This window comes from Chrysemys picta, chromosome 21 (genome assembly GCF_011386835.1).
Source record: "Chrysemys picta bellii isolate R12L10 chromosome 21, ASM1138683v2, whole genome shotgun sequence".
Lineage (NCBI taxonomy): Eukaryota > Metazoa > Chordata > Testudines > Emydidae > Chrysemys > Chrysemys picta.
The window spans coordinates 22,307,009-22,319,647 of NC_088811.1; the positions used below are offsets into that span (position 1 = coordinate 22,307,009).

General features: G+C 51.5%; 1 protein-coding gene across 5 annotated transcripts in view; it reads right to left on the minus strand.

Annotated features, from left to right (window-relative positions):
- The window catches only part of ALPL (alkaline phosphatase, biomineralization associated), a 99,223-nt gene that overhangs the window by 35,575 nt on the left and 51,009 nt on the right, over nt 1-12,639 (minus strand). For 3 of the 5 annotated variants that reach the window (XM_005281714.5, XM_065574849.1, XM_005281715.5), the window contains 4 exons: nt 10,259-10,378; nt 7,482-7,597; nt 3,465-3,639; nt 2,657-2,832 (listed from right to left, as the gene is read on the minus strand). In XM_005281714.5, coding sequence (XP_005281771.1) covers nt 2,657-2,832; nt 3,465-3,639; nt 7,482-7,597; nt 10,259-10,378 — 587 coding nt within the window. Of the gene's footprint in view, nt 1-2,656; nt 2,833-3,464; nt 3,640-7,481; nt 7,598-10,258; nt 10,379-10,830; nt 10,994-12,639 lie in introns of those variants that run through there. The other 2 variants (XM_065574850.1, XM_042856259.2) reach the window with 2 other exon arrangements.

Consider the following 12,639-nt stretch of genomic DNA (forward strand, 5'->3'; position numbering starts at 1 on the left):
CTAGCTCAGTGGTTTGAGCATTGGTCTGCTAAACTCAGGGTTGTGAGTTCAATCTGTGAGGGGGCCACCTAGGGATCTGAGGCAAAAATCTGTCTGGGGATTGGTCCTGCTTTGAGCAGGGGGTTGGACTAGATACCTCCTGAGGTCCCTTCCAACCCTGATATTCTATGATTCTATTAACCCCCACAGCGGGACACCAAAGACAGAGCAAGATGTAGATATTAACTTGGATTGTCAGGGACCAGCTTATATTCTGTTGCACTGGAATCCTGGGTCTAGGCACTACCACAATACAAATAAACTAATCACTCTCAGAGGAAGGTAATGTGGCAAGGGAGTCCTGCCCAGATTGGAACACACCCCGTTGCTGCCAGGGTCTTCTCCTTCAGCCTGTTTTACGAAAGCCACTGAAATCAACCTGGTCTCTTAGGGCTTGTCTATATGGCAGCTGTTTGAAATGGGACTACATCAAGGTGCATTAGGTACCTTTCAGTTCACACCAGCAGGTTCTACATGGCGCAGTTAAAACATGACACGTTAGCGCACTCTACAATTCACACTCCCCATACTCTGCACTGCGCTGCCGTGTAGATAAGCCCTTCGACGCCATTAGGGCAAGGCACGCTGGTTTGGATAAGGTAAAAGCCAACCTAACCTTCGTCCAAATCCAGCCACGGAGGGTGAAGAAGTGCAAATAATTTTAGTGTTTCTTATTATTTTTGCAGAGCCTCTCCTTCGCAGGCGGAGTTGGGATTGGAGGGGCTGAACTGGGGCAAGGGCTATCAAGGCAGTGTAGCACAGTCACATACAGCACTTTCCATGCAGAGATCTCAAAGCGTTTTGCCACGGTAGGAAACGGCCATTATCCTTGTTTTACAGGTGGGGAAACTGAGGCACAGATAGGGGAATGGTCTTCCTCAAGGTCATCCAGCACAAGAACAAGAACAGCCATACTGGGCCAGACCAAGGTCCATCTAGCCCAGTATCCTGTCTTCCGACAGTGATCAATGCCAGGTGCTTCAGAGGGAATGAATAGAACAGGTAATCAAGTGATCCATCCTCTGTCGCCCATTCCCAGCTATTGGCAAACAAACATAAGTATGTGCATAATCTACTGCAAGCAATGTCTCATTTTGATAATTCACATGGGCAGAGCTTAGCAGATCACCATCTTTTCTTCCCACTAATCTGACCCTACTACAAGTTTATCCCATATTTTCATAGACTCTGCTTTTCCCCAGGAATCAAGGGTAGAAAGTGAAATAATTTTTTTGAGAGGGGGTCAGGGAAGTTCCAGAACTCCTAATTCTAAAACTGACAACCAGTTGGTCACCCCTCCCCCCCGATTTGCTCTGACATATTGCACAGCTCCAAAGTACACAATGCTGACACGACTTGAGTGACAAGAAGATTTAAGTGAACTCTCCAAGGTCCAAAGTAAAAGCAAGCCAAGATTCAAGTATACAGAGGAATGTTTTTCAGTTGCCATAGTTTGTTAGTCTCTCTCTGGAGAGAGAGAGAGAGAGAGAGAGAGAGAGAGAGAGAGAGAGAGAGAGAGAGAGACTGCCAGTGATTATATTACACCAGTGGTCAGGTAATATACAAATCCAGCTGGGAAAAGCCCAAGTACAGAACAGAAACAGTTCTTTACTATCACTATAAGGGGCAATACCCTGCATCACCCTCACTGATAGCCTTGCCCCAGTTCAGCAAGTCAATGGCAGAGCAGGGAGCAGAGCCAAAGTTTGCTACCTGCCAGGATGGCGCCCTTCCTATTGCACCATGCTGCCTCTCATGACAAACCCTGTTCCAGACATCTGAAGCCTAGCAGAAGTAGCCACATTTCTGGGTGTTGATCCAAACTGACCAGCCAACCCTTCTAACTTTCATAAAGCCATAGGCCTAATCCTGCCCTCTGCTGGACAGGTATGGCAGGTAGCCTAGGGTACCTCAGCCAGAGCAGGGCAGGGCTCCCTCCCAGCATCTTCCTGAGCACTGGCACATGGTTGGGCAGTGAGTGGTCAGACTACCCCTGCCCCCCGGGGTATCCCAGCTTGGGGGCGTGGTCCAAGCCCTTGGCCTCCACGTACATGTTACAGCAGGCAGCACCTGATACGCACTGGTCTGGCTTGGAGTAGCAGGAGAGATGGCAGAGTCCCTTCCCCCCAGAGCTGGCTGAGGACTCCCCAGCTTTGTCAGCCCCACCCCCGGCAGAGCTGAGTGCAGGCAGGGGTTCACCCCCTGAGAGGCAAGAGGCCTAGGAGGTTACCTAATCCACCCCCCAATAATTGTGTTTTGTCCAGTCCGGTTTGAAAGTTGCCCAAGCAACAGAATTTTCTAACAGCCCCCCATGGGTATGCAGCAGGGTATGAACCCACAACCTCCAGCACTGCAGAACATTCTTCTACCTCTTGTGCTAAAGGAGGAACTCCATTAACTGGCAGCAGCAGCAGGTTGTTTCTTTCTATGTGGCCCAGCCACCAACTGGGGTTGCAGAACACATTTTACCTGTGTTACAATTTCATAATCTAATCAATGCTAGCTCCCACGGATACCAGCCCTCACCATATTATACCCAGCCCCCCAAGTCATTCCTCCCCGACCGCAGGAATATAATGCTATTCATCCACCGACTCTGCTTTTCTCCACACTCTACCTCGATGTCTGGGATGTTGTCAAAGAGCTGTTGGGCGATATCTTTGCAGCCCTGCTGGATGGCTTCCGGGGGCATCTCGTTATCAGAATACCAGTCCCTGTTAGCAGAGTGGGCATAGGCAGCACTGGGAGTGGCGTGGTTTACCCGTGTGGTGGTTACGATGCCCACAGACTTGCCTGCAGCAGGAGAGAAGGGGTTAACAGTTGGATGAGTGAGTGGGGAGCGTGATATGTGGTTAGAACTATAAAAGGCCTGATCCCGATCTCTGAGTGTAACCATGCTGTATTGACACCCGCGTAGGAGAGACCACCACAAAGCATTCTGGGATGCTATCATGCAGTACACCCTCCGCCGATCATTTTCCCCTTTCTCACCGTCATGTTGGAGGGACAGGTTTTCTAGCCACAGCCCTAAAGGGGGCACTGTAGGATATGCCCAGAACAGACAGGAGATGGGGATTTTGCTGGGGAAAATGTCCCAGGTATTTCTTTTCAACTGATACGTGGAAGGGGACACTGTCCATTAGTTTAGGATGAAACTTCACATTGCTTTGGTTCAGGTGTCCTCGGCACGTCAGTTGTTTCTGAGGTTGGGGATGTTTTTTCCCCAACCCTTCTTTGGAAGGGGAGCACATCCAGGAAGTCCTGCTCTAAGGGACAGGAATGTCGGAAACAAAGAATCCATAAAATGAATCAACTTATCCTGGCCATGCCCCTGTCCTGCCCACCCTCCACTCTGGCTGCTGGCCCAGCCCAGACAGCTGGTCTGTATCACACATGATGCCTTACAGCCCTGCCCACTTGCTCACCTGCTTCCTTCGCCCACTTGAGAATCGATGTGACCTCATTGCCCGCTGTGGTATTGCACTGAGCGCGGGTCACGGCTGCGCTCACACCCACCGTCCCCTCGTTGGCCTTCACCCCGCAGAGATAAGCGGTGGCGGTGCCTGCACTGTCTGGCACTTGGGCGTTGGTGTTGTAGGTCTGCAAGGATGAATGGCAGGGTTGAATGAACAAGACCAGCATCAGCAACCTCCGTCACAAGGCCTTGGCCACTTGCCTTTCTTCCCGAAAACAGACATGGAGTAAACAGCCCCAAACCTCCCAACTCTACATACCAGGGACTGGTCTGCTGATGGCCTATGGGGAAAGGAGCTGGGGCGAGTTAGGAGAAAGGCAATGAACATATACAGGCTTCAGGAGGCTGGGGTGTTATATGACTAGGAGCTGGATTCAAGTCCCCAGGCAAAGAACAGATCACAACACCGGCTGTCTTCGGGGCAGCCCTGATGCAGGCTTCAAGCCCAGATTCCATGGCGAGGTTTCTGGTGGGGTAAGGCACTCGGGACGGGCGTGGGAAAGCAGGGACACTCCAAGCAGATGGCATTCCGTGGGTGTAAAAAAGGAGGGGAATCTCTCCTGTGCCTTGGCGTGGATGTCTGCTAATGAGAAGAGCCGAGATAAGGAAAGGAGTGGGTTGCTTTGTCTAGCATTCTCCTGGGTGCTGCTTTTCTTCGATTCCCTCCCATCCATCCTCTCAGCATGCAAATTACACTGGTTTTGTGAACAAATTGGTGCAAGTTTCACTACTTTGCTCCATGCACCATGTATACAACTTGCACCGCTACAGGCCACAAAGCTGGACTGGGCCCAGAGACACTGCCACTCATACCAGATTTGAGTTGCCATGGGGCAGAATCCAGGAGTTGCAAGGAGACTGCCCTGAGTCCCATTCCAGAGAGATGCTCCCATTCCCAACGAGGCCTGGCAGCTCTCCTGCTCTCTGCCCTGTGATTCTTCCCCCCCACCCCCACCCCCAGCCAGCTTTGGGGCATTTAACTGTTGCTTCAGACACAGACCCTGACTAGCCAGGTGCCCCAGCCTCCCTGTGGCCCCTTCCAACCCTGCCGAGTCGGCGCCAAGACTCCCATTGTCCTTGATGGGATGGGGCCCACCGGTGACATCAGGATGCCAGGAAATTGATCCAACTGCCAACCTCTGAAGCGTGCAGGGGCAACTTTGGGAGATGCCCATGTTCTCAACCCTTGCACTTGCTAGCACTGATATGACCCCCTTGCCCTCCACCCACTGATGGCCTTCCCCCTCACCCAGCTGAACTCAACGGTGAGCAGGAAGGGAAAGATTGCCTCAAGCGCCTCTGGGGGTGTGCCAGTGCCTTCAGGCTTGACTCCCACAGCAGAAGAGGGAGCTGGCACATAACCCAGGTGCCCACAATCCCCATTCACCTGCACAGACCCTCGTGCTATCACCTATGCCCACAATCCCTGCCTTTCAGCTCCATGCATATTTTAACTCAGTCCAGAACATTTTTAGCCTGCCACTGGGCAGGGACACTAGGCAACACATATTTGATCCTATTCAATTAAAATAGGAATATATTTTTTGCAAGTTTTCCTCCAAAGCGGGTCCTCCCTCACCCCCCTGCCTCGTGGCAAACAGCTGGCTAGCCTTGCCCTGCACTCCACTGTGGTGAATGTACTATTGACACAAGCATGGATCAAATCAGGGCGGCAACAGCAGGTGTCTCAGTGCCAGGCCATCCACCCATTGCCAGCTGATGGGCTGGGTGAAGAGCACAGCCCTGCAAATGCTGGTGCCAGGATCCCTTTTCCCACCCAAATGCCAGGGACTCGTTTCCAGGGAAAAGTAGTTTGAGAGAAATGAGGTGGCATTTTAAAGTTTGTTTTTAAGAGCAGCTCGTCTCTGCAGTGTTTTACCCTAAGAGCTGCCACTCTGCAAATGAGGCACTGGCCCCTGTGGTATTAGGGACTGTGCGTTCAAGGGCTGAGCTTCTCAGTCAGTCTGGGTGGGGTGCCATGAAGCTCATGTCATGCACAGATGGTTGGAACTGAACTTAGAATAAAGCAGATCTCTTGTAACCTCTGTGACCACTGATCACCACAGCCCCCCACTCCACAGGCTCTTCCCCCCCCCCCTTCTTTTTCAATGGAGATATCCTATCTCCTAGAACTGGAACTGGAAGGGACCTTGAAAGGTCATCAAGTCCAGCCCCCTGTCTTCACTAGCAGGACCAAGTACTGATTTTGCCCCAGATCCCTAAGTGGCCCCCTCAAGGACTGAACTCACAACCCTGGGTTTAGCAGGCCAATGCTCAGGAGGCTGCTTTCCCACAATCTAACCTTTAAAAACTGCCCTTGAACAAGAGCCCTTTCAAATGTCAAACTTCCAAAAGGCATCAAAGTTAGCCCAGCACCTCCGTATTCTCTGCCATAAATCTTTTCCTGGTCCCTGGGAGGCCATGACACCTGTGTAAAACTGGCATTAATCCCTATGCAATTGCAATCACTTGAATGAACCCAAACAAATGGAAACTGAATGTCTCTAAGAGACGCCTTCCTGCCGAGAGGAGCTGCCCTGGGCGTGCATGTGTCAGTCAGCTGGCACAGATCTTTGCCTTTGCCAGTGGCCTATTTGCTGCTGGTTTGATTTACACCACTCATCAATACCTGCTGGGCAGATGGCACTGGGGTCACTGAAATTGATTCTGCCTCGGGTGTCAACAAAGGGGCAGTCTCATCAACAGGCCCACAAAGAGGGGTTAGTCTCCCAGATTCTCCTCCCACCCCTCCCCTGGGGAAACTGGCGAGAGCCAAGAACAGAGGAGTCCCTAGCCCCCGAGAGAAGTAATTTTGAGTGGGAGGGAAGGACTGGTGGCAAATGCCCTGCAGGCGACCCAAAGCGACCAGCTCCCAGGAGAAAAGTGACAGTTCCATGGCCATGGCAGATGCTTTATCCACAGTTACCTCTTTCTGCACCCAGGCTGAAACAAATTGAGCTGCTTCCACTGAGCAACTGGGGAAATGCAGCTGAGGCCCAGAGATGGGGCTCTGATACTAGGCAGGGTGTGTGATGAGAGGAGGGGAGTGGGGAGCAGGTGCTGGAGGGAAACCTTCCCCCATACCCCAGGGAGAAACACAACAAGTTGAAGGTGCAAGAGCCAGGGCAAAGCACAATCCTTGCTGCCCCTCCCCCCAACCCTGCAGCAATGGAGCTGGGATTGTACCTCCTTTAGATAGGGTTACCATACGTCCGGATTTTCCCAGACATGTCCGGCTTTTTGGTCCTCAAATCTCCGTCCGAGAGGAATTTCCAAAAAGCCGAACATGTCCAGGAAAATAGGGAGGCATGGTAAGGGGACCCCGAGTGCGAGTGGCTGCAGCAAAACTTACAACTCCCGCGATCTGCCGGGGCACAGAGGCAGAGGCGGCGGCGGCATCCAAGCGCGCAACCACCTCCTCCCCGGGCTCCAACTTTCCCAGCTCCCGCCACTCTCCACCGCGGCGGGGGCAGAAGCAACTTCCCCAGTGCAGCAGCAGCTGGAGCCCGGGGGGCGGGAGAGGGAATGTGGGGTGCTCAGGGGAGGGGGCTGGAAAGGGGCGGAGTTGGCCGGGGTCCCCGTGGAGTGTCCTCTTTTTTCAGTGTTGAAATATGGTAACCCTACTTTAGGCATTGCAAGGCCTAAGTGACTTAGGCTCCCTTTTGGGATTTAGGCTCCTAAATCAGTTAGGTGTTGCAAGTTTGAGCACAGAAACATGTACATTCCTTTCAAAGCTGGGCCACAGTCATTCCTCTACATTCCCTCACAGGCTGAGCAGCATCACAGTGTCCCCAACAGACATGTCTACATGCCACAGCCTGGGCCCAGCTAGGAAATCCAGAGCAGGACCGATTCCTGTAGATTCTCAGCCACACACGTTGCCTCACCCCATCCAGCTTGTAGAGCCTGCTCCCACCCCAAACCATACCCCAGGAATAGCCAGGCAGGCAAAAGTAACTGGGCTCACCTTGGATAGAGCCACATAAGGAAATTTGTCCATTTCCAGCAGGGATTCTTCCCCCTTCATGTTCTGCAGCTGTCCCTTGAGGATACGCGCCGCTGTGACTGTGGAGACTCCCATGCCTGCAGTTGGACAAAGGGGGACTGAATCACATGGAGCAGTGACCTGTGCCCAACACTGAAGAATTGCAAAGCACCGACTTCCTGAAAAGCTATTGCAAGGCATTGCAGGGGGATCAGAAAAGCCAGTCCAACCCACTCGCCAGCAGCTTCTCCACACAGTTGTCTCCAGATCAGGTACAGACTAGAACATTAGTTGCAACAATGATTCCTCTTTTTTTGTCAGACCATGGCTCCATTAGCCTCAAGAGGAAAACATCAGGTGACACATTATAATTAACCATGCTCATGACACAATAAACCCTTTAACTGCTGGATTAAAATAGAACAATGCACAATATCATTTATTTTGCTCTTCATCCCATTTCTATTCCCCTGAAAGAAGTCCAGGGCTAAGGACCATTGTCCCAACCCATGGCTGTTATACACATTAAAAGCAATCTATGCAAAACCATTTCACCCTTCCCAATATACGGTTCCAGTTCATCAAAGACTTTGGGGTATTAGGTGCTTCCTCTCTTCCTGCGTGGGTTCAGACAAAACTGATATAAGGCCATTCCTTCAATGTGAGGACACACAGAAGATGGGCATCAGCTTTCTCCAGTGACCATCTCTCAGCTTAAAGGAGTCCCTGGAAATCTCCACATTGGGACAGTTTCTTAGAGAACCGGTCACATAGGAGTAAGGAAAGCAAGGGAGCTGCTCTCATCTAACTGTTCTGGTAGGCAAGGGGACCTATTCCTGGTCTAGGGGACAAGGCACTGGATTAGGAAGAAGGCACGAGGGATTCTATTCCTGGCTCGGTCATTGACGTGTTCTGTGACTTGGGTACATCTACACAGCCAGTGGCACCGCACAGCAGTGAGCTTCCAAGACCACACCACAGACTAGGGCTTGTGCTATGGTGCTAAAAATAGCTTTGTAGACCTACTCCCTCCTTAGACTTCAGAGCATGAGCTCCACCCGAGCTGCAATGTCTACACAGCTATTTCGGTGGTAGCACAAGCCCAAGTCTGTTGACTCGGGCTCAGAGGCAGGCTGTATAGACATACCCTTTTGTGTCTGTTTGCCCTCCCATCTTTTATCTGCAATGGGTGCTCTTGTAATACAAACTCTGTTGCTGCATTCACCTTCATTCTTTTGGTAGCTCAGTGACATTTTTATAGCTGGTATTTCTTTTAGAACCATGAGCTCTGAATCTGCAAGTTGCTCCACAGATGCCCACTAACTTCCACGATGCTCAGAGAGATGGACCAAGTAAAGGCCTGGGACCTAGCACATTACAGTGACCTATGGTAACATTTTTAAAAGCGTCTACTTAACGTAGGAGCCTAAGTCTAAGTCAATAGAAAGAGCCCAAATCACTTCTGAAAAATGGGACTTAGGTGCTTTTGAAAATTTTACCCTTGACTGTGCAATTATGGAGCAGACTTGACATTTTGATTTTTCTTTCTTTTGTTTATTAGAAAAAGCACAGCCCAGGATTACTAACAACCCCACATGTCTTACACCAAGACTGCAGAAGAATATTCCCAAGCATGGGTCTAAATGGGAACAGCTGTCCCTGGCAGTGCCTGGGGCATGGCATGCTGGCACTGGTTCTTCTGAACCAGGCTTTCCTGGGCTGTCTAACCACATGGCAGCTAATTGAAAGGTTAGATAAACTTGGCACCCTAGCCCTACCTTTGGTGGTAACAGGGTTGGCTTTTGGAAACCCAATGGTTCCCAGCATCTCTGGAATCAACCTCTCCTCTCCAGCTTCAGCTGGCATTGTGACTCAAAGAATCATAGATTAGGGTTGGAAGAGACTGCAGGAGGTCATCTAGTCCAACCCCTGCTCAAAGCAGGACCAACCCCAACTCAACCTGGGTCACTGAACTCCGGGGAAGGGGGGTGGAAAGGAGGGGGGAGAAGCATCCATGTCCTGGGAAAGGGTATATTTGGGTAATGTGGCTTTCAAAAGCTGGCAGGAAGGAGGTCAGGTCAGCCAATGGGAGCTTACTCCCACTGGTGGCAAATGTTTGATAGTGGGATGTCACAGTGAGTGCAACATCAGCACAGTTATCGTTGCGCTGCACTCCACAGCCACTCGGAGCTCTGCAATTGTAGCAGGGCTACAAGCATAGGCCCCTGTGGTTGAGCCAAAGGATTCATGTCTAGGGTCTATGACACAATTCAGTGGTCCTTACCTAGGCCAGGTGAGGAAGGGGGACCCCTTTCTGCTTTAAGCAAAGGAGGGGGAGTTGCCATCTCCAGCCTCCTTACTCCAGCCCAGTAGAGGACACACTACTGCTCCTCCTCCACCCCACTGACACAGTTACCACTAGGGAGCCAGTGTTAGCCCCTGGGAGTAGTGTTAGGGAGAGAGGCCCAGACCCTCTAAGGTGTTTAGGCTCCTAACACCCATTGTGGATCTGGGCCACAGACCAGGGCAGTCCCAGCCAGTGGAGGACTCAGACAGAATCTACTGGGATTTATGAACCTCTGACCAGGGGAATTATGGGAAATCTCACAAGGAAGTTTGATGGCGATATCACCACCCCCAATTTCCAGATCTGGGCAGCTCCCAATCCAAACTGACCCAACCCCCCTCCTGAGACACAGGTTGACACAGGCCACTCCAGCCCCATGTACGCTGCTCAGGTAGCAGAGAAAAGCACTCACCATCACCAAGAAATAAGACGATGTTCTTGGCCACATTGGTGTTCAGCTGCTGCAGCTTCAGGGCAATTTTCAGTGTCTGCTGAGCCTGATTCCTCCAGTACTGTGGATTCTTCTCCTTCTCTGAAAACAGAGCCACAGCAGGGTAAGAGCACAGGGGCCAGAGAGAAGAGTCAGGTCTACACTGCAGCGTTCGGTCAACTCAACCATCGCTCCAGGTGTGAAAAATCCACCCCTCAGAGCGACAGAGCCGACCTAACTCCCAGTGTACACGGCTTGACAGATGGCTTCCATTGGAGAGGTGCACTAACTACAGCAACAGGAGAGTCCCTCTGCCCAAGAGGAGCCACAGGGTGGACAGCCTGGCTGGGATTATAGAGGGGGACTACATGAGCGGTAGCCCTGAGCCATGACACTCAGAACCTTTGGGATAAAAAAAAATAATAATAATTAGATCCTCGTGTGCCCTGAATTATGGGCACTTTTGAAAGCTTAATCAAAGTAATTTGCCCCATGGTGACACAGCAAATCAGGCAGAGCCAGAAACAAAACAAAACAAAAACCCAATTACTCACCTCTCATAACTGTTATTCTCCAAGATGTGTTCCTCACGTCCATTCCAATTAGGTGTGTGCGGGCGCCGCATGCACAGTCTTTGGAAAGTTTTTCCCTTAGCAGCACCCGTCGGGTTGGCTGTGGAGCCCCATGGAGTGGCGTCTTCATGGCGCTCAAATATGACCCTGCGCTTCCTCAGTTCCTTCTTGCCAGCTACTCTGACAGAGGGGAAGGTGGGCGGGTTTGGAATGGATATGAGCAATACATCTCGAAGAACAGTTATGAGAGTAACCATTTTTTCTCCTTTGAGTGATTGCTCACATTGATTCCAATTAGGTGACTCCCAAGCCTTACCCAGGCGGTGGAGTTGGAGTTAATGAAACGCTGATTGCAGCACCGTTCTACCGAAAGCTACGTCGTCCCTGGCATGCTGGACAATGGCCTAGTGAGAGATGAAGGTATGTACCGAGGACCAAGTTGCTGCCCTGCAGATTTCTTGGATCAGGACCTGGGCCAGGAATGCCGCTGACGAGGCCTGGGCCCTAGTTGAGTGTGCTGGGAGAGCTGGGGTCAGCACTTTGGCCAGTTCACAACACATACGGATATAAGACACAATCAAGGAGGATATTCTTTGAGATGAGACCAGGGGGCCTTTAATCCGGTCCACCACCGCTATGAGTAGGTGGGTCGATTTTTTGAATGGCTTAGTGCACTCGATGTGGAAAGCTAGTGCTTGCCGAACATCGAGGAGTGTAGCTGCTACTCTCGGGTACTGGCATGAGGCTTAGGGTAAAGGACAGGCAGGAAAATGTCCTGGCTGCTGTGGAAATGCGACACCACCTTGGGGAGAAAGGCCAGGTGCAGCCTGAGTTGCACCTTATCCTTGTAGAAAACTGTGCAAGGCGGTTCTGAGGTGAGGGCCTTTAGCTCAGACACCCTTCTCACAGACATGATGACCAGGAAAGCTGTCTTCCAAGACAGATACAGGAGGGAGGAAGTCGCCAATGGTTCTAATGTCCCCCCCACAAGCCATGAAAGGACCAGGTTAAAGTCCCACGCAGGGACAGGCTGCCAGATCTGAGGATATAGGTGGTGCAAACCTTCGAGGAAGCAACCAACCATAGGGTTGGCAAAGACCAAGCAATCAGACACACCCAGGTGGAAGGCCAAGATAGCAGCGAAGTGTACTGTTTATGGAGGGCGCCACCAGGCCTTGCTTTTTCAGATGCAGGAGGTACTGCCTAGGAGGACCTTCCTTACTTGTTCCGATCACAGAAGTTCCATGGGGTTCAGTCATGAAGCTTCTAAGCTGTGAGGGGGAGGGACCTTAGGTCAGGATGACAGAGGCGACCGTGGTCCTGAGTAAGTAAGTCGGGGAGGAGAGGCAATGCGACACATCCACTGACAGCTCCAGTAGCTGTTGAGGCCACGCTGGAGCTATCAGAATTACCTTTGCCCCCTCCCTGCGAGCTTTGAGCAGGACCTTGTGCACAAGAGGGAACGGGGAAAGGCGTAGAGCAGGCGACCTCTCCAGGGTAGCAGGAATGCATCTGTGAGGGAGCCTGGGCTGTGAACCTGGAAGGAGCAGAACATTGGGCACTTTCTGTTGTGGCGGGTGGCAAAAAGGTCGACCTGGGGAAAACCCCACCTTTGGAAAATGAGGTGTATGACATCCGGCCGGATGGACCACTCGTAAGTATGCAAGGACTTGCTGAAGCGGTCTGCCAGTGGTCTGAACTCCGGGTAGAAAGGATGCTTCCAGGTGAATGGAGTGGGCTATGCAGAACTCCCACAGCCGAAGGGTCTCTTGGCACAGTATGGATGAATCC